The sequence below is a fragment of the Coloeus monedula genome, assembly GCF_965178545.1.
Source record: "Coloeus monedula genome assembly, chromosome: 6".
Lineage (NCBI taxonomy): Eukaryota > Metazoa > Chordata > Aves > Passeriformes > Corvidae > Coloeus > Coloeus monedula.
This window is the reverse complement of record NC_138786.1, coordinates 52,776,019-52,803,840: the sequence shown is the minus strand read 5'-3', so window position 1 is coordinate 52,803,840 and position 27,822 is coordinate 52,776,019. Positions and strand designations below refer to the sequence as shown.

General features: G+C 40.6%; 1 protein-coding gene across 7 annotated transcripts in view; it reads right to left on the bottom strand.

Annotated features, from left to right (window-relative positions):
• The window catches only part of EML1 (EMAP like 1), a 121,813-nt gene that overhangs the window by 59,701 nt on the left and 34,290 nt on the right, over positions 1-27,822 (bottom strand). For 6 of the 7 annotated variants that reach the window (XM_082283278.1, XM_082283279.1, XM_082283283.1 and 3 more), the window contains exon 1: positions 19,571-19,758. The exons of the other annotated variant lie outside the window; for it this stretch is intronic. In XM_082283278.1, the coding sequence (XP_082139404.1) occupies positions 19,571-19,637 (67 nt within the window). In that variant the 5' untranslated portion in view covers positions 19,638-19,758. Of the gene's footprint in view, positions 1-19,570; positions 19,759-27,822 lie in introns of those variants that run through there. 7 annotated transcript variants of the gene reach the window in all.

The window sequence follows — 27,822 nt, the reverse complement described above, 5'->3', positions numbered from 1 at the left end:
TTTAGAAGTTACTGATGTTGGCCTGTGATAATGCATTACAAGCCAATTTTTTTTTTCTTGTTTGTTGTGTATTTAAGTTATTTTACAAAAGAAAAGTTGATTCACACTATCAAGAAACCCTAAGACATATCAGTCAGTAGCTGATCTGCAATTAAATGCAGCCTTTATGTTACATTAGAGACAGGACCATTTAAACACTTAGGAAACTACTTAGGTCAGCATACATTTTGTCATTTTCCTAATTTCTGTATTCAGTATTAAAATGGCAACTGATACTCAAATTTACTTGGACTGCTAGCTTTTTACCTATATCTTTTTATAATCTGCATTTTAATGAAAATTATAATGTATATGGTCTTTTAAGAACAAATTGAAAACACTATTAAACTTCAGAAATATAAAAGCAATTAAACATTTTTCCATTCAAGAAATTAAAAATTTACTAAACTGAGACTACATCAGTAGCAAGCAATCCATAGTTATCAATTTGAAATAGTTAATGTTTTGTCTTATTCTATAAGTGTATCCTCTGAGGAATCAGAATTGGAAAATCTCGGCCTCTAATCAATAGCATTTATTTGTAAAATAAATACCACTCCCAAACATTCTGCATTTACATTTCTTAAAGGCTTATCAGCTTTATTAATCGTTTTCTGTGGACTCAAACTAAGGGACACAATACAAAGAGAATAAAACATTCCTCCTGCACCTGCAGAAGGGGCTATTGATGTCTAAAGCAGATTTATCACTTTTGCAAACTCTGGAACTTGCTCTCAGCTAATGGCTTTACTTCCAGCAGTGGTCTGACTTTTCTTTAGAACTCTGTACCTCGTGAATATTTTAGCTTCTGAAATTAATGCAGTATTAGACTTCATTACAGGTTGTCATGAAGACAAATCACAATCTAAATATTTAAAGGAAAAATTATCTCAAATTTAGAAAACTATTTTAAGTCTTCTTTTAAAACCTGTCTTGTTCACTACTGTCTCTCACAGTAATGTGCAATTTTTTCCACTATGGACAGTTAATCTAGTGCTCGTGAGAAGTACTTCAATTAACTAGTGATAGCTTTGCTTGAATGGCAGAGGTAAAAAAAGCATCCAGGATGCCCATAACAGACTGGAATTTTACTCACACTGTCCATCTTCATCTTCAGTTAGGGTTAAGTCTTCCCTTCATTTAATTCTGACAGAATATAATACAGTAATATAATTATTAGTAATACACTTTCTTACTGTAAAATCTTCTGATCACATATTCCCACTCTCCAGCAAAAAAATCTTTGCTGACATAAATGCAGAAAGAACAAACTGCCCTTGCCAAGGACTCAAACACAGCCAGAGAAACCACATTTGATACAGTGTTTGATGTCCTGGTATTAACCAGGAAGATGATGGCCTTGAGGCTTTTTAGGAGAAGGAAGAAAAAAATCCCTTTATTTGCTATCCTTAAATAAAAAATTAATTCAGGTTCATTACAGGAAACGGAGAAACACACATAATCTGAAAAATTATTTGGTTAAAAATGCGACTCCTCTAATGGAAGACAATTTGCATTCTTTTTATTTTTAATTGGGTTCCCTAGCATGAGATCATATTCTTATTTCCCCACAACAGGGTGCAGAGCATTGTCACAAATCTCACCCAGCTGCAATGCCATTCCCAGCACACTGTGCAAGTGTGGTCCTGCCGCCCTGTGAGAGCAAGTGAGTTGTATTCCAAGGCTTGCCCCATCCTCTGCAGGACTTGGCAATGCTACAATATGCACGTTGCCTGTTTTTAAAAGAAGTTCAAGCTTTCATGGAGGAGGAGATGGAGGAGGAGACAGAGATAAACTATTTTATAGTGTTCATGTTGGGTGAAAGAAGTTTACAAATACGCTTTGATCAACGAATGCAATTGTATCTCCCCAGGGCTACAGAGAGCCCTCAGTAAAAGCAACAGAGTCAGCAGATGTCTCGTCTGCCCTTGGCTGGGAACAAGCCCCAGGCTAAGGTCCAAGCAGAGCCTGGCTCATGACCGTTCCTCTCCTTCAAGGACTTTGTGGGACTGATTTCCCACTTACTGGCGGCAGTCAGTACTTCTACTGTATGGGTTTTCACTCGAGAGATTAGATGGGTGAAGGCTGTGCAGAGCAAATCCTTTTCCAAAAGCCATCTCCTAACAGCACTGTGCTGAAGGACTAGTGTGAACAAACCCTGCAGAAAATCTGGCTGATAAGGCTCTTGTAGCTCTGTGATTAATGAGAATCTGAGCTTCAACCTTCATGATAAGGTGGAGCCTATCAGCAAAGACAAACCTTTAAGGCTAATATGGCCATTCAGCTTTAAGGGAAAAGTTCTCTTATGCTTTCTTAGCTCTGGATGTGGGTGGACCTCACCTAAGTCAGACTTCTGTATGCAAGTGTACAGACACAAGTTAGGTCAAGTACAGCCACTTGAACTAAATCAATTTATTATTTTAAAGGCACTGTTTAACAGTAAAATCTTTGCTTACAATTCAAAAAGGAACATTTTTTAAAGCACTCCTGAACATAGATTAGTGGTCTACAAGTACATAAAGATTACTGCAGTGATAAGATTTGCCCAAAACAATATCCAGGTACAGTAAACTTCCTCAAAACAGCACAGAGCAGTGATTTCTGTGGGCAGTAAGGCGAGCACCATATTGGACTTGAAAATCACTAGGATTACAAGAGATGGAAAAAAAAGTTGAAACTGGTTGGAAAACATTTCTCCCAACTGCACTGAAGAGGTAGTTCAGAAAAAAATACCTGCTCGCAGGACATCAATTTTTCAAGTCATCCACAGCAAGCAGGAAATGTCTTTTTCAAAATATTCTTCATTTCAGCAGAAGACAGTCAAGATTAAAGCCTAGTACAGTAAAGCTCCATCACAAAAAAACTCAGTTACACAAAAGCCACAAACTTAATACACAAGCTCATGGTAAGATACACTTAGGAAACCCCCTAGAAGTCAAGCTCTTTTCATGGCAGAGAAGTCCCCAGAGCTACAGCTTCCCTAGGCCAGTGACCCAACTCCTCAGCCTCAATAGTCCTACTTGTAACAGTTTCCAAATGTTGATTCTTCACCAAAAGCAAGCATTCAGTATTTGCAAAGCCAAAAGTTGAAAAGAAAGGAAAAATGATCCAGTTGATCAGGAATCCTGTTACACTTAAACCAACAAGCAACTGCTTGTAGTGGTGAGTGCCACTAAGACAAAGGGGTCACACACTCAAGCAAATCTATCCACATCTCTCTTTTCTTCCTTTTACATGGAAACAAGAAAGCTTCATAGGCACACTATCAAGTAAAAAAACCCAACAAAACCCAAAGCAAAGAAACAAACAACTTGCTCCTCAAAAATCCATACAAGAATAAACCTAAATCCAAGTATTTAACTGAAAACCACATTTTGAGCAGTCACTCACAGTGTGATAGTTCCTGCTCCCTATTCATTTAAAAAAAAAAAATTTAAAAAAAAAAAAAAAATCTTTTTTCCTACTGTATTGCAAAGTAGTTTGATCTCCTACTAGCTCCCCTTGCATGAAAAAGAGGCTTTTGAACTGGACATCAAATTTAATGGTTTTATATTTACTGCATTTCAAAATTACATTAAATACATTTGTTGGATTTATCTGACTCCAGGAAAGTCTTTCTTCTGAAATGAATGAGGACTAATTCCCACGAAAATTATAGAGAATGATGAAGTAATTAAAAAATCTCGTAACACAGGATTAAAACAGTCTTGTTTTCAGCTTCATTATTCAACTTTAGTTCTAATATTTTCTACTTCTTATATCTTAAAAAGGAAAGCTTAATAATTTTTCTAGTTTTTCCAGAGGTGCTAGAACTTTCTATCTGTTTGCCACTTCATCCACAAAACAATCGACAGCAAGGAGAGTGCATTGGCACCCATGAATCTGTACCAGATGATTAAAAAACCCATTTTGTTTCATGAACAACTGCTTACAGCAGAGAAAAGGTAAGTCCCAAAAATTTTCAAAGCATTTCCTCACAGAATCTACAAGATACTACCCTCTCAATGGTGCAAGTTCCGGACTCTTTTGCTCTTCAACCTGCTCAGTGGCTGGTGAGGCACCAGAACAGGGTGCCCAGAGAAGCTGCAGATGCCCCATTATTAGAAATATTCTAGGTCAGGTTGGATGGGGCTTTCAGACACCTGATCTAGTGGAAGGTATCCCCTACCTCCACCATCAGCGAAAAATACCCAGCCTGACCCCTGCAGCCTCAGTCAGGGCCGTTCTTTGGGGCTAAAGACTACCCAGTCAGGCACAGCAAAAGCTGGAGGTCATTCAGTTGTGCTGCTGAGACCTGTACATAAAGCTTGATCAGCATCAGTACTGTGAGAGATTACAGCACACTCAGCAGAAACATCTGCTATTTTGGCAGCTCCCATCTGAATTCTGAAGGGCTTGGAGCCTGGCACACAGGACAGGGCAATAGTGTGGTGGGAAAAAGGTCCCCCCAACAGTGCTGAGTCCTCCAAAACTCAGCCTGACCTTCTCTCAGGAAATCAGAATGGTCCTAAAAATTTGCAAAGAAAATAATATCTAAAAACTGTCAGCACAGACCCGGCCTTTACAATTGACTCTTGACTGCCCACAGACAAGTCCCTGCAATCCAGGCAGCTGTTGCTGCTCCCATCTTCATGGAAGAGATTGCCCCATATCTCAAGTCAGTACAAGCAGGGATACCTTCACATCTGAGCTGCATTCAGGAGTTGTGGTCCCAGGGCACAGGGTGAGTGACTGCCACCAGTAGGTACTGCAGAGAGCTGGCAGCACTGCCAGGCTGGAAGCTCAGGGGGCTTCAGCAGGTAGGAGTGGGTCTCTGTTTGTTGTGGGAAAGAGCTGGGATCCAGTGTGCAGGTGGAAATTATGGAATCAGGCTCCCAGATGGCACAACATGCAGAACATGGACAAAATCCAATGAAAGCAGCCAGAAACATGGCAATAGGAGAGGGGCAGTTGCCACTACCTGAACCCAATTCTGCTGCCATTACTACATTTGGCCTGCTGATGACACCCTGCCAAATTAGGCTGAAGATTCCCAAATCCCACAGGAATACTAAATGCCATATATTGTCTTCTGCCTTATGTGCATCTCCCCATAATTCATTTTCCTGTGACTAATTATAAAATTTATACACCATAGGTAGGTTAAGGCCCTGCTTAATCTTCACTCCCTCTTCCCATTCTTCCTTCTCCTTCTCAATGCAAATTACAAAAATCATCCTCTCCTTAGCTGTTTTCTAGCATCCTCGACAGCTTGTAAAGGCAGGAAAGGTAATGTTCAGAATGTATAATGCAAGAAAAAGCTTATTATTCCTGAAAGTTAATTTGAAAGTGAATAAATAACTGGGTAAGTTAATGCACACAGTTCTGAGATTATACCCATAATATGCTGTATCAAGAACTTCTTACTGAGGCAAAGGAGTTCTTCAGAAAAAGAAATGAGAGTGCCAGTAGCTTTCCCCAGCTTCCATTGAATTATTTCAAATGGATCTGCTTTACACAACTGTTCAGAAGGCTTCATCTTCAGTGCAACATTGCTTAAAGAAAAATGGATACGAACCTGCATATCATTCATATGTAATGCCTTGCCAACCCACAACTTCTTTTTACTATCTAATTATTATGTGCAAGCCTGTCAAAAGTATCAAAAGCTTTTTTTTTTTTTAGCTGCTACTTTCATCTGAAAGATGTCATCACTTTAACAACGCTCATTTGTTTCCCAAGGTTTGTGCCTACAAAAGGTCAGAAGAATTCCCTGGACTTCACCGCACTCTGCACCAGTCACCTTGGGAAGAGCGTTGAGGGACTGAGCTTATTTGACTGCTTCCCATTTCTACTCCCACAGCTGTGGAAGTGGGAATTCTGCTCATAAAGATTGCACAATATGATAACTGACATTTAGTATGCAGTGCTCAACCACAGCTCACTAAAGGACAGGTAACATGGACTTGTAAGAGCAAGAACGTGTCTATTTTTCCCAGTCATAACTGGAAAAAAAGAGGAAGGATTTCACACTTGTGCAAGTCCCTGACTTGTCAGCAGAGTAACAGAATTGCTGTTTTCAGCACAAATTGACTTTAATTTTTATAGGTCTACTTATCTATGCAGTAGAACAAAAGGTACTACAATAAACTGCATGTAAAACCAGGTAATTTACACTAAGATAAATTAAGTTTCTACAAAAAATCTTAAAATATTTACAGCAAAGATAAAGCTTCCACAGTGCAGTCTTTGCAACACAGAGGAACACAGACAGCTTGGTCAACTGAGCAATGGCTGCATGTCACCAATTGTTTTAAAATCACTTTATGTATTTTAGCCATTACTAAATCTAGTAAACCTAGTTAATACAAACCAGTGTAGTGTCAGAAGTGCTCTATGCCACAGCTGGAAACACCCAAACAGAAAGACTTCCACCATGTCATAATCAAGATGTTTGAAATAGTGTTTTTTCCTCCCTGGTGTATCTGTCCTACTTCTGATTCACTACAGACACTTACTTTAAGGGAGCCAGACTGGAAAAAGTTAGGAACAGCCAGGAAAAGGTGGCCTGTATCTATTTTGTTCTAGGGAGAAGTACATGAGCAGTGCTGAGATAGCATCTGAAGAGCCTTGTTCAGAAAGGTGAAGATAAGGTGTTGTTTGGGATACAGACTGCCATGGACTTGGCAATTGCTTGCTCACTGAGCATGGGATTGGTAGATACTATGTAGAACGGGAATTACAAAGAATCAAAAACTTTTACTGGGGTTTTTCCCCCTGCCCAAATATCTTTCTTTGCCTTTTCTGGTATTTATCAGTGGTCCATCGGGCAACAACTAAGAAAACTGGGCTGCAACATCTCCTTTTTGAATCTCTTTTTCTACTTCTTAAATGGATTAACCAGTTCCTAATGCCAGATATTAAAACACTGACAAAATGCATGTGGATTTCCACACCACTGATTTTAGCAATTGTTCTAAATTAAAACCAAACTGCAAAAGAGACAGTTTTAGCAATTCTGTAATTTTAGGGTCTTTACTAAAAATCAGCTGTTTCACTTCTGTTAAAATATCTGCATGATGGAAAGAAAGAAAATGTCAAAACTTTATTATCCTTCTCCTTGCCTCCAGAGAGGCTTCAGCCAGGCAACAGCTACTTCAAAGCTTCACATCACACATGTCTAGAGACTTACACCAAGAGAAGCAACTGCCAAATTCAGGAGCAGTAAAAGGCTTAGATTTAGAGGGCTCCCTGAGGCTAAACATTTTTTTAAATTAAAAACTCGAATATAAAAACTAGAAAGGAGGAAAAGCCCTGAAGTTACCCCCTCCTAGGACAATATGCACACAAATATCTCATAACCTTCTGAGTTACAACTACCAAGGTTAATAACCCAGCATCAATCAAATGGTTTGTGGGCTTCACAAAATCCTACAGAGCCTTGCAGGAATCACTGGAGCTGCTTTAGGCTTATTTAATCTTTTGGAAGCAAAGAAGAGCAAACAAACAGGACACAACTGCTCTCTCTCAAGTGCAAAGTGCAGATGATTACTAGCTCCTGCAAGAGCATTTGTGTTTAAATTCCTCAATGCACAGAGATCTTGTGGATCTTCCTCTTCTCCCTGCAATGAGTCTACTGTAATCAAAAGAATACTTCAGCTGCAGTCAGCCAGACTTGATTCTGAGAACAGAGCAGCAGCATCACACTGACGATTGTGTTACTGATTCAATCTGGTTTTAGGGTATGCCTTTTCCTGAAAAGTTATTGAATAATCTGATGAACATGCCCCTGAAACCAGTATTTTCCCAAGTAAAGTAATGTAAGAAAGAAGAGATCAGTGTTCTTTTGATAGAAATTTTACTTCTATCTCAAAAGTATAAAGGAAAATTCTAAGAAATATAAAGTTACAAATTTCTAAAGTGCAAGAAAAAAGGTAGGTGATATTCAATTACTGATTAAGATTTCAGTTTAAAAAAATATTGAGTACACCTGTGTGCCTGGGGCTAACTATGATTTTTTTTTTAATTGAATGTGATGTCATATTCTGAAAAGCACATTAAAAGAATTACAAAAAACATTGAGATTCACAGTTTCCAGGCAGGGAAAAAAAAACCAAAACACACAGAGACACACATGAAAAGCAACCACGAAAACTGAACATATACCAAAGAAAGACAGGAATCTCAATGGTAAAAAAATTTATGTTAGTTCAGTCTGCTTAGAATGGGTAAGTGGACTGGAAATTAAATTCATGCATAGGTAATTTTCCACCTTTATGAACCTTTAATTCAATTTTCAATCATATTTGTAGCAGTCAAAAAGTAGTTTCCTCTCTTTATTACAGTCTTCCAGCAGCTGCATGTCTCTCCCTTGTACTGCCTTATACATTGTTTTAAAAGTTTGCCCACCACCACTACGCCTGGCACAAGAGAGAAAAGAGGGGATCACTTCTACCTGCTACAATACATAACAGATGGGCAACACTTCTAACTTGGATTAATTTATTGATGCTGTGCAACACATGGTGCCACAAGCAGCTGCAATGACAAAAGCAAGGGTCCAGTTCCACAAGACACAATGGCCATTCTAGAAGCCCCCAGTCTGCCCATAGCACCCGCTTCTCCTACAATTTATCTTCTGCTGCCCCTGGAAGCTGATTTAATTCTCCAGCTCGGCAGAAAACTAACCCAGCAAAAGCAAACCCAAAATATGACACAGAGATACTGCCTATTTCTTTTACTATTAGGTTAGCATGTTAAACTAACTCCAGACAATTTAGTCTGTCAAGTAGGTAAAACCACAGACAGCAAGTGAGGGAAAGGGAAACAAGACCTTTCTCCTGGGCAGCCGCACAGTGTGGGGTGGTTTATCAGCCCAAGCTGAAAACAGAAACGGACAATGGGGCAGGGACATCAGGTTTGCCCTCAAGACCAGAATCCACTTAACCTCAGTCTTCTGAATTTTACACTACTATCTTCCAGCTCCCACAGCTCTCTGGTTTATTAACCTCTACTCCTAAGGAACACTATACACCCTCTTATCACATAACATCTGAAGGACTGAGCCTTCCATCTTTAACATCCCTTTGTCTCCCCATCTATGTTACTTTGTATCCTTTCATTTCAATGAAACAGTTGAAACATTATCACATAGTGTTACTCATCTTCAAAGTTAGAAAAATGTATTGCATCAGTATGAATCAGAAACAAGGTAAATTTCATTTTAAAAGGGCAGATGAAAGGAGAAAGAGTGGTTTTGATTCATCTTGGCCCTGTGGGAGGGTGGGAAGTGGTAGGTTGGCCGGGTATAGACTCCCCCAATTTAAACAAAATTTAGAAATAAGCATATCAATCACCCAGGGGTACGTCTTCACAGAAGAAGCTACAATCCCAGCAAGAGTATCTTACCAAGAACTGACAGCTGCAGAACAGAATCTCTCAAATAACTTACACATGAGGCAATGCTGGAATAAACCACACTTCTTTGTTCACTGCTGTAAAGTTTCACCTTAATGCCTAAAACCCTGTGCTCCATAAAAAATGAGTGAGTAGATACAAATATATTGCTCTCGGGAGACTATACCAACAAATGTGTTTTCCACCTTCCATGGATTTTAGTTATAAAGCATTCCCTTAACACAACAGCAACCATTTTTCAATTCCATAGTTGAACATTTAATCCCACAACTCAGTTATTTAACTCTTTCCTAAAACCAAAACAAAGCATCCAGGCCATAAAAGAAAGCTGAAATACCATTCAAATAACTAGTGATGTAATTCAGCTATAAATTTGTTCTGAAAGACTACTGGTATGATAGTCAGAACCAGTTTTTTTCAGGCTTGCACAGATAATATGCTTATCCTAAGTCTTTCAAATAACAGATTGTCCAATGCAGCAAAAACAATCTAGGCAAAATCCACCATACAATAACCAATAACAATGGGGGGAGGGAATCCCATAACCAAAGCCCTTACTATCTGTATCCTGTTTTTCAGCTTTAAAAACAGAGGTGGAAACACCAAGCTATTAAATAATAAAAAGCACAGGTAGACTGCTACACTCATATTCCCTTCCTTCCCTCTGCCTTAAAAATGACTAGGCTTAGATCTTTCAGTAAAGCAGAACAGTTGTAAATGTAAAGCCTTGATTTTAGTTTTGTCTGATCCATTAAAACTTGCTCAAAAGAAAGAAGTCCAGAGTTTGAATTTTTTGTTCTGAACATGATCAACACTCATAATGATCTTTCTGATAAAGAAACTGTTACAAAAATCTTCAGGCCTACAGATGTACTCAAGCCCCACACAAGTCCTCTGATCCCTTGTTCATTATATTAAGAATCTCTTCTCAAGAAAACCAGAACAGAACATCGTGTAAGCAACTTCTCTGTTGTTGCACTGGCCATGTTACTTCCCAAGTCAGAATGAATGACAGTTAAAGACTAGAGAGTGGGAGAAAACATCCCTCAAAGACTATGAAAACTGCCCCATCTTTAGCTGCCACAGCTCCCTATACATATTTCAGTTTGGACCCAAAGGATGCCTATGCAGTGATCATCACCCATCAGCCTTTTTTGGTTCATAGAGAGGCCAAGTCTTGGAAGTGCACTCCAGTAGCACAGCAGGAGTGCTCCAGTGCTGAAGTGTGTTTGGCACATGGCATCAGGTTAGAGCTAGCCCACCAAAAATGCAGAGACACATGGAAACCCCAGCCCTCACCGCAAACTATTTTGCTTTACAGATTTCTTCCTCTTGTCCCACAATTCCTGCTAATGTGGACATAGTGCTAAAGGGCAGCATAACAGAGCTAGTGCATCTTATATATACCTCTTTAAAGTATTCAGCCCTTCAGCTGCAAGATCCTGCAGTACACCGGTCAAGAAAAGGCTTATCTGTATGCCACCAGTAGCTGACCCCAGCCTACACATCTGCCGGACCACACACCAAAACAACAGATTTTAAAAATGGATCTTTTCTCACTTCTCAGTAGAGAAAGGCCTCAAGCCTTGCAAAACATACAAATGCTTAACTTAAAAATTGTATGTATAAAATATTTGGTCCCAAAGGACCTCTCATTAGTTCATTAAAACTTCTGAACACAGAGGAAATCACTTATTTCCAAACTAAAATACAGCTACCACAAGGACTTCTCACAGTGTCTAGTATAAAGGGGAGAAAAGGAAAGAACCTACCCTCACACCTCCTTCCCTGTGTGGCATTATACAGGGTTCACTAAATTACAGTAGTATATGTATTTTATTATGAGAGCCAAAATTTCTAAGAATCCTCACTTTTTCAGATTTAACTGGACTTTGCTGTGAGCATTTCCAGCATTTCAAACTGCAGTCCTACTGAAGTCCACAATTAAATTTCTATCACCCGCACATTGTCTGGCTTTTGCTTCTTACACCAAATCACATCAGTAATTATTTACTGTGTTACACTGAGGTATTGTACATGTGCCTTATAACAGTGCTTCATATAATACATGGACAGAAACTCCTTAAATTAATTTTTAAAATTTAATTCAAGATTCAATGTTTAGCTTCACAGTTAGGAACCTAAAAACAATGGCCTGATTTTTCAGATCATTTAAGCATAGTCCTGGCTGTCACTGCCCTGTAATTTTGGCCAATATTTGGAAGATGCAAAGGCAGCAATGCAGACACTGGTTTGAATAAAGACTGGCCTGAGCCTCAGGATATGCTAATGCCTGTAAGGTTTTTATCAGTTTAGATAAAGACCTCTTTCCCCGCTGTGGCCCAGCCAGCCTGCTGGACCACCCATGTAGCCACAGACCTCGGTCAGCTCCAAGAAGTCACCCTCGGGCACTGTGGCGTTTATTGGGTGTTGAGCGGTGGGACAATGCGGCTAACACATGAACCCAGACACACCTACTTCAGGGGCAGCAAAAGGACCCACCTGCCACATCCTGCAAGCTCTTTAAAGCAGCATGTCCATGGGGGAGATGGAAGGGTGCTTTCTAAGCAGCAACAGGTCTGTGTAAAACAGCTTGTGAGATGCTGGATAGGGAAGGGGGAAAAGGAAGCAACAAAATCATAATTGGTTTTAGTAAACATAACATAAATATGAAAGTGTCTGTCAGGATCTTTCTCGGGTTTCAGAGGGATTTTTTTTTTCAACAAAGAGGAAAAAAAAAAAAAAGAGCTGCTCCTAATGCTGCTGACTTCAACAGCCTCAAGAAAATTCTAGACACCAGTGCCCAGTCAACCCCACTTGGGTGTACAGGAGCTGCACTGGAAAATGTCAAAGGTTGTTTCAGTCTGCTATGTTTTTCAACACAGTTGTAAGAAAAAGAAGGATCTAGTTTTCATAAAATGCAATGGTCTTTAAGAGTTTTCACTTGAAAATATTTGCCTTTACTAGCTGGAAACAAAGATTGTTTCTCTTTTTACATATTGAAATGTGTTCATCTATTCTGTATCTCAGGAACCTCACATTTCAAACCTTAGCTTAAGCTCCTGTCCACACTCAATTCTCCAATGACTACAAGCCAGTAGCAATGCTTCATGCATTGGCCTGAAACAGATTATAGAAGTTATACTTAACACCAGAAAACATTTCTTCTCGCCTTGTTTGCAGGAACCTGACGTAAGTTTCCAATCAAATTCAGGGTCTATGCAGTTAAGAAATGCAAACTGCTTTTATCACAATGAAGTGATTATTTCAGATTTTAAATCCAAAAAGGCGGTTTCTACATTCTACAATACCTAGAAACCGTGTAAGAGATCTCCAATGCTAATTTTCAAGTGAATATATTATATTTATTCGATAATCAGTCATTTCAAAGCAAGACGAGAATATGATGGACCATGTCAGATTTTACCCTTTGGAAGTAATGGAGTGTGGACAATCTCACTTAATTACTTTCCAAAGAATTAATTTAGTGAAATCATGTTAACATATCATTATCCCCACCCCATCTTCCTAAAAAACCTCAGGGACCTACTTCCACATTTTAATTACGTAATGGATGAACATTTTAAATTGTGTTTCATGGAAGAAGAGCATCATCCACAGCTCCTTTTTCACTCCCTCTAAGCTTTCACAATTCCTTATGGTTGCCCAATTAGTGTCATTTGCAAACATCAAGCACCCAACAAAAACGTAGTTGTTACACTGTTTCATGAAACCTTCCTACTTATTCTCTGTCATCATCTCCAAGATTTCAGAGATCAAAAGACAGGTTCTTTATTACAGCTTCACAAAACTTCTCTTAACAAAAGAACTGAAGCATCGACTTTAAAATCTTCATCTTAAATTTCTAAGGAAAGGAGAAACGAGAGAAGTCAGAGTAAAACCTATTAAAATGTGTGTCACTGACTGATGTACTCCCTCACTGTCTCCACACGTATATTCACTTTTTAATAATGCACTTTTAATATAATTTCAATCCTTATTTGAATTGTTTGCATGTGGTTTAAGGTTCAATAAAAGAATTTCAGATTTGCTATTCTTAATTAGAACTTAAAACATATATTTTATCCGCTCTGTAAAGTACTATTAAATTTTTTAAAAACTCCTTGAAGATCAGATAAAGCATGTTTTTCTGCTGAGAGCCCAATGCTTTAATTTGCAATTCTGTATGTTGTTTTATTCATGATAAAATACTTGATACTTGTAGTTTCTCTCCATATTGCTAACTGACACAGATTCTCTGTTGAGGTTTAACTATCACTAGAGGATTCTCTCATGACTGGTCTACATTTTCATTTGTTTTTAGAAGCTTAGTTAAAAAAAGAAAAAAAGGAAAAAAAATTAAATTCCAGTAACTATAATTAACACCATTCACGCCTAAACCAAGTGTTAATAATTCATGTTTTGGAAATAAATAGCTAATTAAAGGGCAACAAATTCAGTTTACTTATATAGTGTCTTATTAATAATAATAGCTTGAGCTCTAATAGGCTAACAATATATATTGTGCAAGTGTCCATTGCAGCAAGTTATTTTTAATTCATAGCATACTGATTTATTCTGCATTCAATTACTGCACATACCAACGTAAAAAAAAAAAATTCTGTATGCCACCCCTTCCCTTTACTCCAGCAGAGAAGAAAAATAGTCTAGAATCAACTTATACTCCATATATCTCCAAATGCATAAAAATGACACTTAATTTAGAGTCCAATTCAGTATTTTATTTAAGAGTTTGACTGTAAGAGCCAGAACAAATCTCTCTGAAAGAAAAATTAAGAAAACACTGTCTAAGCAATGCTGCCTAAGGTAATAAAATCTTCTGTCCTACAAAACTGGTGGAAGCTTCAAGGAGGGGTATCTCCTCCATTCCTGAGTTCAAAACATGCTGCTGTTTTGGAGAGAAGAGGTCTAGAGATGAAACATGAGAAAGCCTGATTTGTCTCTCTGACTGTGTCATTATGGACTTCTGAGAAAAACAACATGAGTAATGTCATTAACATGTTTGCAACATCTTTTTGAACATGCTTGCAACACCTTTTCCTACACACGGTGCATGACTCTGCCCAGCAAGAACCAAATTAAATCCAGTTTTGTTTTGCATTATTGCTAGGAAGTGATCACAGTAAAACAAATTACAGTCTCTTCCAGCCCTTGACAGCTTTGAACTAGTGCCCTGAAAGCTACAAAGCTCAACTTACCATTGTTCCTTCCCTGACCGAGTCCATATTGTGTGATTTTGGTCCAGCTGTAGGAAGAGGGTAACAGGCTGCATTTAGGAAGGTTAAGGAGGGGAAGCGTGAGAGTCAAATGGGAAAGAAGAGACAACCACCAGAATAATACTGTCCATACAGATTTCCTGTTTGTGGTGCTCACTTCCTCACCGACAGGGCATTGCTCCACTTGTGGATACAGGAGGCGGAGAGAAGAGGTACATATGTTCAATTTATTTTCAGGAATGGAGACAGAAGCAGATGATTCAAACTGTAAGTAGACTGTCAAAAACTGAGTCACACAATTTATTTTTCGTGACTTAAGAGTAACTGACAGTTATCAAAGCTATTATCTGTCAAAAATCTTAATATTATGATTTAGTTATTTTGGGGGGAGGGAGCCAAAAGGAACCATTACTTTTTTAAGAGGTAAGGAGATTAAGAGGAGACCTCATCACAGTCTATGACTTCCTCGTGAGGGGAAGAGAAAGGGCAGCCACTGCAGTGACCAGTGTCAGAACCAGAGGGCATAGCCAGAAGTTGTGTCAAGGGAAGTTTAGGTTGGATATCAGAAAAAAGTTCTTCACCCAGAGGGTGGTTGGGCACTGGAACAGGCTCCCCAGGAAGTGGTCACAGCCCCGAGCCTGACAGAGTTCAAGAAGCATCTGAACAATGCTCACAGGCACATGGTGTGACTCTTGGGGATGGTGCTGTGCAGGGCTGAGTTGGATGATCAATGATCCTTGTGGGTCCCTTCTAACTCAGCATATTCTGTGATTCTGCTCTTTTTAAAAAATAACTTATAGTATAGTTTGTATCAATTTGAATTTTTATCTAAATTTTTTTTACAGTTACAATTTTTCTAACAATTACACTTCAGGTAATCTAATAAATAGAACCATAATTAATATTATGGAATCCCTTGCCAAATATATCAATTTCATTAAGAAATAATGTTTCACACTTTTTTTTACTGCTTTACCCAGATATACTAAAGCTGAAGTTTCTGTCAAAAAAAGGGATCTGTGGTTGCAGGAATGGCCACTTGACAGCTACGATTTTCCCAGGAGCCACATGAAGGACATTTAAAAGATGCTACAAGTTCCAAGGAAATCATAAATTCTCACTTCCATCTTTAAGTCTACAGAGGCATTTTGTAGGAAACCCAGATTTCACCTTTTACATTCCACATACCTAATAATCCTGCCCACAGCAATTACTGTGGTGAAGGCTGCATAAATAAAGAGAGAATAGATAGATAGGGATTTGTGGTCAGAGGACCCACAAAACTCTGCCCACACCCTATTTCCAACCTGTCTATAATCAGTACTGATCACACCTGCAGTTTAGCAAATCAGCTGGAAGCAAGATGAGCACTATCTCTAATTCCAGTACGTGTCTGGTTTGGTAGCGTTTCATGTCCAGCATGGTTCTCTCCATCAGTTTTTAAGCAGATGCTAAAAACCTCAACACTATCTTGCCTTATCAGTATCCTTCCACTTTTACCTTCAGCTTAAATAACACATGACTAACAACCTGACTGACTGTAGATAAACACACTGGCTTTCTACCTAAAAGTAACTTCAATACCAAGGAAGGTATCTATAACCAGGCACAGTTAATATTATCTAAGCTTTACTTTACAACCTACAAAATAAACCAACAGAGTCCTTCATTACCTAGAAAGTGAGATGTAAGTCGAGAATTGTCCTTGGGCATTAAGAGGAGTTATTTTAGTGTCTTTCTTAAAAATAAACAAACAAACAGAACAGGCAGAGCAACTAGCAAAACACTTTGTGCATCTGAGGACTGTCCTCTGAAACTGAAGAGGGAGATACCAAACAAATCAATAAATGTGATAAACTCCTCCAAAGCAGGCATGTACTTTCTGCTGAGTTTACAACTAAGGAAACTCAGGCATCAAGAATGAAATAACTTGCCTAATATCACATCGGAAGTTTGTATTTCTTGCTTTGATGTTATCTCAGACTGACACTTGTGTTCATTAACAGTGTTTCTCAAATGCCAACTGTACCTTTACTATTCTGTAAAACAGAGTTTGAAGAAAGTAGGTGTCTTTGAACTAGCTGTGCTAAATATCCGCCCTAGATTTTAGACATGCAGCTCAAAACTAACATATTTTCCTCACCTCTTTCTTCTCTCTCTTCCTTCTCCATTTACCTTATTTTTTACACATCGCAAGCCATAAAAACACATTACTAAATAATCATGCAAACTAAATCTGCATATGAGTGAAGACCCAAATTCTTCTCCTGAACCCAGGGCCCTTGTTGCCAGGGGCAAGTTTGGGGCAAACCTGCTCTCATATTAACTTTTCTCTCCCTGACCAGGTCCTCCACCAGCCGAGATCCTGCTCTCTCATTCCCATCACAGCCTCCTGTTCACTACTGCTCCCTCCCTCCCAATCCCCTCTTGGGCTCCCACTATATTCCAAACAACTAGAATGCACTGAGTAGTGGGAGAAGCTGCAGCCATTCTTGGCTCAGGCTAGACCTTAGTTGCTACCCTACAGGTGATCCAAGATATTGTTTCAGGAGCACAACATTTGCATCCTGATCTTTCAAAATGATACATACGGGCAGTCTCTTTATAATTTCTTCTCTTTGAGAGCACCAGAAAATTCCATCGTGTCTTTCCTTGTACAACTAAAATTAATCCTGTTCAGAACTGAAACCTTTACAGCATTCAGCAATGATCACTTTGAGTGCTTACCAGCCATTTCCATACTTCACTTTACCATACACTAAAATCATATTGTCTTTCATATCTCTACCACTTGCTTGCTTCATTTAGTTTCTTCTATATGTCTGCCCCACTCCCAACTTCACATCATTTTTCATACTGCTCATTATACTTGCAAGAGCTTTCCACTTTTCTTTACCACTTTTCAACCTCAAAGCCCTCACTAGCATCCTCTATTTATATGTTCTTCCTCATGGGTAATGTGTGAAATACCTGATCACCTCAAGGCTGTACTCAAAGGCCTGACTATCTATTCCTCATCTCATTTAATATAGTCTCACTAAATGCTAACTCGTAAAATGAAGGGCTTCTGAATTCAACCACTTTCTTTTATAAGCACAGAATAATACAAACTTAGAACAGCCCTTGAGCTCACTATTTACAATGAGACAACAGCTAAGCAAGTGATTTCATCAGAAACACATTCTAGAACATAATACTTAAGGATTAACTAAGACTTTAAAACCTTTGTACAGTATAAGTACATATGGCTTATTTCCATCAAGTGTAATAGGTGCTCAGAATTACTAAATCAACACAAGGGACAGTGCTCAGGAGTAAGCTACTCTGCTTTTTCAAACTATTCAGAAAGTGATGCTACTCCTTCTGCTCCCATGCGCAGGCTACTATCATGATCACTGTAAAAGCAAAGCCCAGGGATTTTGATAGGAAGACAGCTTGCTTATAAATGGATTAGAGTATAAACTTTGAAATACATTGCTGTGTGTTTCCTTATTAAAAACACTTACAATGAAATATTTATTAAGTTTAGGCAAAACAGGCATCTGCTATTAGCGTACAACCCCCGTACATACTCATAGTTTTCTCTCCTGAAGAGCTCAAAAATACGGCGTCACCGCACAATGCACAGCCCACACACAGAACTCCTGCTGCCCTGAAAAAACTGCTCCCTCAGTCTCCAGGTCCACACACATAAGACTTCTCTGCAACCCTGTCCATTTCTTGCACCACACCACAAAGAAAATAATGTGAAATTTATCATCTTCATATCTTTCAAAGAGAGAGGCAGCTATGTCTGATGCAGTTGCTGTCATGAAGCAATTTCATATAAACCTGACTCCAGCTGTTCAGACAGCAGTAGAAAGCAAGACCACTACTAAAATGTGGAGGAAGAGATCCACAAATATGAAATATGGGATTATGAATGCTCACAATTTTGCTGCTAGAAAGCAATAACTCCAATCAAAATAAGGTATTTTGAGATTATAGTTTACCATGAAGAACTCTCTGTAACATTTAGAATAGCTGATTTATTTCCCCCCAAGGGAAACATCAGCTAGTTGAATAATCCCAAGTACTATGCAGGCCAATCTCCAATACTGCCTGTGAGGATACTTGCAGTTCCTCACTTCCTTCCTTTTTCACTACGCATCACTGCAACCTGGCAGCTGCCCTGCCATGCTGCCACCCTGGTGATGACGCCACCGCCCCAATAACCCCTACCTTAAAACACAGCAGAAAGAAAAATCGGTAACTGAAGGCCAACTCCCGTAACTCCACACAGGCATCTCACACCTCAACACCACCCTTCGCTGGTGCAGAGAGGCGCCGGGTGGGCTCTGGGAGCGGGGACGGGCAGGGGGCTGAAGGACACCTGTCCCCGCCGCGGTGTCCCACTGCGCCCCCGGGGTCACGGGCAGCTCGGCCCTATACATGTATATAAATACAGGTCTTACACATATACATATATATTTATATATATGTGTGCATGTGTGTGTGTACGTTGGCATACGCGTAACGGAGACAAGCAGCGGTGGGTGACCGCTTGAGCTACCAGATCTGCCTTAGGGAAAGATGCACACCGACATCTACACCATCCACATACGCACACGTATCTCAGCATATTCTCATGAAGGAGGTTCAGAAGTTACTCGCAGAGGCGCCCCGAGGACTGGCAGGTTTCCCGCCGTATAACGGGGGAGGCTGAAGGGGGTGAAGTTTCCTCCCTCCTGCTCTCCCCGAGTTGCGCCGCGGAGCCGGGCGGCCCTGGGCGGCAAAGACGCCGCCGGCAGCCTGGACCAGGCCCGCTCCCGGCGCTGCCTTCCCCGCGCCGGCCTCCGCCTCCGCCCCGCCGGAGCGCCGGGACCCCGCTGCTCGCCGGGGGCCGCCCCCGCCCTTACCGTTGCAGAACTGGAGCAGCGAGGAGGTGTCGTAGAGGCTGCTGTAGCTGGAGAAGCCGTCCTCCATCCTGCCGCTGCGCTCCCGGCGTCCCCTCGGCTGTCCCGGCGGCCGCCCGCTGCCTGCTCGCCCACACGCTGCGGAGCGGAGGCGGCTGGGGCCGCGGCGGCCTCGCTGCCTGCCTCACTCAGTTGCCATGGCAACCCATTCACTCCGCCGCGGCTGGGGCGGCGGCCGCTCCGCTCCGCTCCGCCGCCGAGGCGCGGGGGGAGGCCCGCGGGGGGAGACCCGCGGGGCGGGCCGGGGCGGGCCGGGGCGGGGCGGCCGCCGTCACGGCGGGGCCCGGGGGCCGGGGGGGACCCCGGGGCGGCAGGGCGAGCGAGGAGCCGCGTCTTTCGGCCGGCGCGGCCATCTCTCCTCAGCAGCCCCGCCGGCAGCGGGCCGCGGCTCAGAGAAGGGCGAGCCGCGGTCCCGCTGCCGCGCCCGGGGCTCTGCGGCCGCCTGACCGCGGGGCCCGGCACCACCGCGTGTCCCGATCGGGCCGAGGTGGAGCAGAGACACCGCCCGGCCCTGCGGCGGGATGTGCCCGCCGGTGACCCCGGAGTTAACCCGGAGTACGGCCACGGACACAGTTAGGGCCGGAGCGTCCCTGAATGCGGGGCAGGGGTTTTGCGGTGGCAGCTGTGCAGCCGGGGAGCCCCGCGCACACAGCCTCAGCATCCCTCGGCTGCCTTATCTGAGGCTCCTCTCGTTTCTTCCACTGAAGCAACAGCATGCCTGTAATTGCACCTACTGCCCTCCACTGATTTCAATGGCGATTCTCCTGGCTACAGTGTGGAGCTGTCACGATAACATTGTAATTGATACTCTCTTACAAAACCAAAAAGAATTATACACACTTTTATTCCTTATGTCATTTTATATAGCTTAAACTATGTAGTTTGAAGAGTGATACGCTTTCCCAATACAGGATTCTAAAATAGCTTTAACTGTTTTACATATTTTATCTAGGTATGTTCATAATGCCCATTCATGGTGAGACAAAGGTAATGGTCCAAAACTGGTGGCTAGTAATATTGAAAAGTTATTTGATACATTTTGGGCTTCAATTTCTGTGCTAAGGGATGTTGAAGTATCCAGTGACTGAAATACGTTTTTATTTCAAGCTCCTCGAGGGGTACAAGGGAAATAGCACGTTGCATATCTATAGCACCTTTCATCTTGAAAAATGCCGAGGCACTTAACACATCATGTCTTCAGGCCTCAGTCCTTTCAGGAGCTTTTTGCAGGGCAGTTCCATCATGTGGATCCATTTATGGGTGTGGGTTTGGTATATGTGAGTCTTTTCACCAACCACTAAACCATGGCAGTGCTAACACAAAAGTATGCTATAAAATTAGGCAGAGATATCAGTTCCATGTTAAAGTGGAGTGAAAAGTGCTCCCTCCTGAATTGCCAGTGCCAATATTGGTAGAGTTGAAGTCATCTCCAGCACATGTACTTACTCAGCCTGATGTGCTTAACTGGTATCAGACAAAAACAACTGCATTTTATAGCTGTGAGCTATAAATAACAGAAAAATTGTGGTACTTTAAATAAATATTTAAAAAACGCCAAACCCAGAGATCAAAAAATAATAGAAAATTACTTCAAAAATACAAAAGCATATAGGTTTTCTCAGTGTTTTAAATGAGTCATGATTCTTTCTCATCCTTAAAATTAACACAGAGCCCTTAGGTTTTCTCATGACCTTTTCATTCATAAGCCATCGAACATTTCAAACATCCTATATTATTCTAAAACACTGTACACACACAGAAAGACATATATGGAATTTTTGGCAGATGAGTTGCAACAATAGAAAAATGAAGCTCATTTTCAGTAAAAATTCTGACTAAGAATTTCTTTCTTGTTAAAACATTATTGCTATAATTTGGTTATTATTTTTGAGGTTGAGAAGTGTTTTAATATGCTCATTTTCCACCATCTTGAGACAAAAGGTGTGCTCGCCATAAGATGTCAATAACCTATACCTCCTTTGGATGTGCAGGTTTTGAAAAATAAATATATGAAACCTATGCTATCTAAAAGTATTATGTTTGTAGTAAAAACTGTGTTGTCAGTGAGAGTGCTACAAAGATAAGAGAAGTAAATGCCCAGTAACTTTTATGAGATTTGCCAAAGTAGGATAAAGGCCAGAAAGAGGCAATGCAGCTCCATTTCAGAGAGTAGAAATTAAAAGTCACTTAGAAACTCAAATCTAATCCATCCTTAAAGAGAGATACAACATATAAAACCTTACTATAGATTACCCACTGAAATTAGTGGTGAAGGTGTCTGTGGAGCCTTTCAGCTCAGCGTGCTGCAAATCACCTCAGAGAAGTGACAGAAAATGGTCTCAGCTCCAGTCTCCAGATGCTGTTATTGTGCCATTATACTCTAAGGGCAAGGGTTAGAAAAGGGAAACACTTTCATAATTTAATGATTTTGAGACATGTTACAATCTCATTACACTAAACTGCACCACAAGGCGCAAAATGAAAAAGAAATTCTGTCTGGCTGTGGGGACAATGGGACAATGGATTAGAAGGAGGCACTGATGTGCCTCTGGGAATTCTTTTGGTATGGTGAAACAACAAAAACACTTTTAATTGACCATTTTTCAGTATACTGTAACCTTCATCGTTTGTACAGTTCAAAGCCAGTTCTTTGGTAAGTGTGAAACCATATAGATGGGAATGTGGCATCCTGAGCAGTACAGTGGGACTGGTATATCTGGAGAGGATTTGTTGCTGTACATTTGTGCACACTGACTGCTGGCAGTCAGAAACTGTATGATGTTACATTTTTGAAAGCTGTATTTTATAGCTAATTATTTAAGTTTTGTTTGTCTTGAGTAGTGTAATGCAAATGACTATTAGCTAAGTGAGAACAAAAAAGCTTTCACCCATCCCGTGCTGAATTTTCAGGAATAAATATACTCCAATTTTAGGACAAGGAAGACTTGCTTTCATTCCCTGTTAACAGGCTGTAGTCAAATATCACAGAATCATAGAATATTCTGCGTTGGGAGCGGCTCACTAGGATCATCAGTGTCCAACTCCTGATAATTTTGATGTTTCACATCAAAATTCCTGAAAATAGGATCAGGCGGCTTTCACCATGTGTGGTAGCTTGGACAGTCTGCCCTTCATAGCCGCCCCCTGGGTCTGTGCTGGATGCCACTGCTTCCAGCGGGCTTGTGTGGGGGATGAGGTGATGGCACTTGCTAAGGGAAGGACACTGTGATTTGGCTGTCAGTGGCAAAGCCCGCTGTGCAGAGCTGCTGATGCTATCAGGTGCAGTGAGCCCTTCTGTGCAGAGTTTACAGGAGGTGAAGGCTCAGTTCACCACAGAGGCTGGAGGGCTCTTCTTCCAGGTCAGTGCAAAGCCTGTCTGCTGAACAGATCAGGGAAGCTTGGATGGCTGCTGGGCACATTGAACATACATTGTAACTGGAAAAATCTTCATCAGGCAAAGCATCTAGCACCATCAGCAAATGTGCTGGTTTTGCTAAAATTTATCAGTGGGTATAATTATAGTATCTATTTTACCATGACTAACTTCTGAAGATCCCCTCAAGCTCTTTAGCAATCATTTGATAGGTCACATCTACTGTAGCGTGATCAAAGGGAGCTGAGCTCATTTCTGTAGCTCACTGTGTTTCCATTTAACATGTAAGAGTCCGTTTCACCGTACACAGTCTTACTTAATGCAGCAGTTGGTCTCTGCTTGAGCCTGGAAGCTTTTAAATTGTTTGTTCAAGATTTGCTTTTCCTCTGTGAATCAGAAGTTTCAGCCATTAAAAAGCTGAAGCACTGCAACATTTGGTGCCTGGGCCCAGACTGCAATCCAAAACACAAGTGTGTTTCTCCCTGAATCATCTCATTCAAAACAGAAGGAATGGGCATCTTTTCCAGCTGTTCATCACCAGCACTGAGAGTTAGATGGTCTGAAAGCTGGCATCAGAGCACAGGCACAGTGCCCTGCCTCAGTGTTGGAGGACACAGTGCTTTGACAGAAGCTGGGCGCCTGGGCTGAGCAGCACAATGCCCAGCAGCAGCAGCAGCAGGAGCAGCAGCAGCAGGAGCAGCAGGAGCAAGCTGCACACAGCAGGAGCCCTGGGGAAGGAAGAGCCGATGCCTGGTTTAGGCACTATCAGGATGAGATCAGCACTTAGCAGAGAGAGGCTTTGGGGTTAAATTTTGGATTTGGCTTCCTAAAATCTGATGAAATCCTGATTTATAGTGATTTTTTTTAAATTTGTTTATTTGTTTACCCTTTCTATTCAGAAAGCAGCAGGAATGTTTGGGTTTTTAAAGAGAATTTCATGCAGTGAATAAATTGTCTTCATTCTTCAGAAGTGCCTTTTTCTCATTGCTAAGACTATCTCCAGGTATTGGCTGTCAGGATACCACCATAGGCTCAAATAAGGATTTCCTTTCCTAGTGTGGTGTAGGAAAGGAAGAAGTGCCTTGCTGCCCAGTCTCTTTTGTGAGAACACTTCAACCACTGGAATAATCATTCATTCTAAGTAGCAGGACTCCAGTGTTTCAGCCACAGCAGGGAGCTTCATGAATGTCACTACAAAGCAGACTTCATGCATGTGGGAAAGATGGGGTATAAGAGGAGGATCACCATTATACCAGCACAGTCTGAGCGCATTAAAAATACAGTATAACAAATGTAGGATGAAACCATCAAATCTGTGCAGGTTTAACAATCCAAATGAAAATATGTTGCAATATGTCTGTATATATCACGTTGTTTTGAACTACATATATTTGAATTACGGAAGTTTCTCTATAATTAATAACAATAGTCTTAATCATACCGCCCAGGAAAAAAAAAAATATTACTTTGCAGATTGGTTAATTTGTAAATACAAAGAGAAGACTTTGAAGATGAAAAGAATAATGCTTTCCACATCTCTGGCTCTTCCTATTCAAAGATGGGAGGCTGCTCGGCAAACACTGATGCTTTCAGACTTGCATCACCTTTTCGAAATAAATGTTGGCTTTATTTGCTTATTTGGAAAATGGGAAGAAAAACATGACACAGCCAAAGTCATGCTGGGAAGTCTGTGACAGAATCAAACCAGAATAACTATCAGTTATTGCACTAACTGCAATATGAGTCTACTGAGAATACCCTGCCTGTAAACACTGAAGATACTACTCATATGGTTTGTTATTAAATGCTTTCAAGCACAGTGACTGCAGTAGAAATACTCTTATTTTTGCAAGGCCCCCTAACACTCTGAGTTCAATGCACATCAATGCATGTAATGGCCGAGTGCAGACTTACTACATCCACAGCTATGACATTGTGATTTGAAACTGATGAGAAGCAAAATATACTACAGATACACAGGAATGCAACTCCTGTTCCATATTCCATTGCAATCTGCAGATGGGAACAGCATTTCTGAGATATTAATACTTGTGAGATTGATGTGAAGAAGCGCAATGATGGATGGCATGACACAAAATGATCCATCCACTTTTCAAAATTACTCCTTAGAAGTTTTCAATTCTAACTCAGTTCTGCAACCCTATTTTTGGTTATTTCAGCCCTCAATAGAGGCTGAAAGCTTCTGCTAGCAGAGCTCTTTGATATCTATGTGCCCTCCTGTGAGAGGGGCATCTCTGGTTTCAGGTGCAATAGCTTTGGCACAGGTTCACCAGTTCACCGTTCAGGGCACAGGACCATCCCTACAGGTTTGTGTCATTCCCCAGGGGGAATTCCCTCCCAGCAGAAGGACCTTTCCTGCATCCACTGGAACCTCAGGCAGCCCCAGGAATGTAGGTATTGGGAAATACTTTCAGCCAGTATGAAAAAGTGATCTGTTTTGTTTTAATTTCTATGCTATGATTATAAAGATGTTACTGTGACAGTATATGTTCCAGAGATCTATTTTATGCATATATTTAAATAATAGTTTGTTAAAATTTAATATCTTGGTTCTACAAAGCCACAGCTACATAAATCTATGCCTTCTGAATTATATTAGAGAAGAATGAGACTAGAGCAAGCTATAATGTAGATATATTTCTTTTAAATTATATTTAAATAACAGCATAGCCAGTTGATAATTCAAGGTGTACACAAAAATTGCTATTTTTTAACAAAGTGGTTCTACAGTACCCATTCTGTTCACTTTTTAGAATGAGAATTTTAACTGGACTGTAACAATTCACAGGAACATGTAAAACCTGGAAGTACCAAACAGGATATATGTCCAAAGGATACATCAGCTGCACTGTGAGGAAGAAGTCGCTCTCCTCTGCAGGTACCCACAGTGCCTGTGATGAGAGCGAAGGATCTCAGCATTCTTTTTTATATTCCCTGATCAGCAGTTTAAACTGAGTTTAAACAAGTTTAAACTTGTGCTTTACCAGGCCTGATATCCCAAATTTCCCACATTCCCATGTCACTGTTTCATTGCTTTTGAGATCCAGCACAATCAAGGGCATCTCACGGAAACTGATGCGTACCCGGAGAATTTACGGTCAGCCACATAAACTACAAAGCACACATAAAAATGTATCAGTAAGGCAAAACACCATGTTGGTTCAATATATTAATGTTAGAAGGAGCTAGACAATCTCATTTATGGCCCTTTCTACATTTGCAGTTATGTTACTGGAAATTTGCCCAGATACAGAAAATTAAGGATGGCAAATATCTTCTGAGAGATAGCTGGAAAAAATACTGTAGTTCTTCTAGTGATTTCATATGTTATGCTTGCTTTTAGTGAGTGATTTATTGGAAAAACTAATTTGTGCTATTAAACAAGCCATAGGAAGTAGCTGCAAAGAGTTTACCTGTAATCTTAACTCCTGTCATCACATAAGCCTGTTTGTCACTTCAACTAACTTAACTTCAAGTTTTGCTTATCCATCCCCCTGTATCTTTTACCAAATACAATATTAATTATGCCAAAATAAGTAGGGGAAGGAAGAAGACAGTATTTCATTTGTGTGGTGCGGGTTATTTCTGTAGGGGTCAATACCAGCTCGACTGGTTCAAACTCAGTGAATTTCCATGAGCTTTCCTTGAGTGGGTGGAGGAACAGGAGAGTGGATTGTAGTGTGACCTACAAGGGCTAGGCAGGAATTTCAGTCCACTATACTTGCAGGTTCCTTTGATATCTTACAGAGCCCAAGACCACCTACATCGTGACCTTCATCCCTCCACTGCTTTTGCTGCCTCAGCTTATTTCTGCTTTCCCAGTTCAAGATCTCAAGACACAGCCTGGGGATGGAAGGAAAGAGTTAAACCATCAGCTAATCTAAACTTGGCTGGCTGGAGAAAAAAGCAATAGGAAATAATCCTTTCCTACAATTTTAGACATTTCTTTACACTGATTTCCAGCATGGGCTGTAGCTTTTATTTTTGTGGGTAACTATAGTTCTGAATTAAACTTTTTTATTTACTTTGGAACAGAGTTTGCCTTGGAAGAATTTTTTTTTTGTTCTGGTCTGTGCAATCACCCAAGGCCCACAGTGTGATCCAAGCAATTTCGTGTTAAATGTGTTTTTTTTTAAGTAATTTCTGTCTGCAGGTTTATAGCAAGTACATCCAGAAATTTAGATAAATTTCACTTTTGAATTCCTTGGAACATATAAAATGTAAGAAATAAAATGCAAGAAAGGAAGTGGTTGAACCAAAGAAGCCTTCACTGAATAGGCATTAGGGTTTACATGGCAGGATCAGGTCCATAGAGTAATGAAATATTTGGCTTTTGGAGAAAGAATTCTGGTTGTTCTTAAAACACCTCTGCCAGCCAGTGCAAGGTGTAGAATTACTAATCCTCCTCAGGGTAAGCCATGCGTGGCATTCTTCTCTTTGGTGGTGGCATTCAAGAGAGTCCTGGATGGAGGAAAAAGTAATAGGGGCAATAATGACAGTGTCTGAATGAAGCCCTGAGAGACAGCCGAGGCCCTGCCGCCTGGCTGCCAGCCATCCAAGCATGAAGAACAATCGTACGTTTGTTTCAGATACCAAGTTACCTAATTTGAAAAACGTTTCCTGATGCAGCCCTTTAATTCTTAAGTATTTCACCACCTGACATTTCTCTCTCAAGCTTTCAAAGAGGCAAGAGAAAACCAGAGCTTCAGATAAGTGAAAGAAGAAAAACTAAACGGATTTTGTCATTAGCAGTCATAATTCAAGAAAAAAAGGGCAAGAAGACTTTTCAACTTTTTGATGC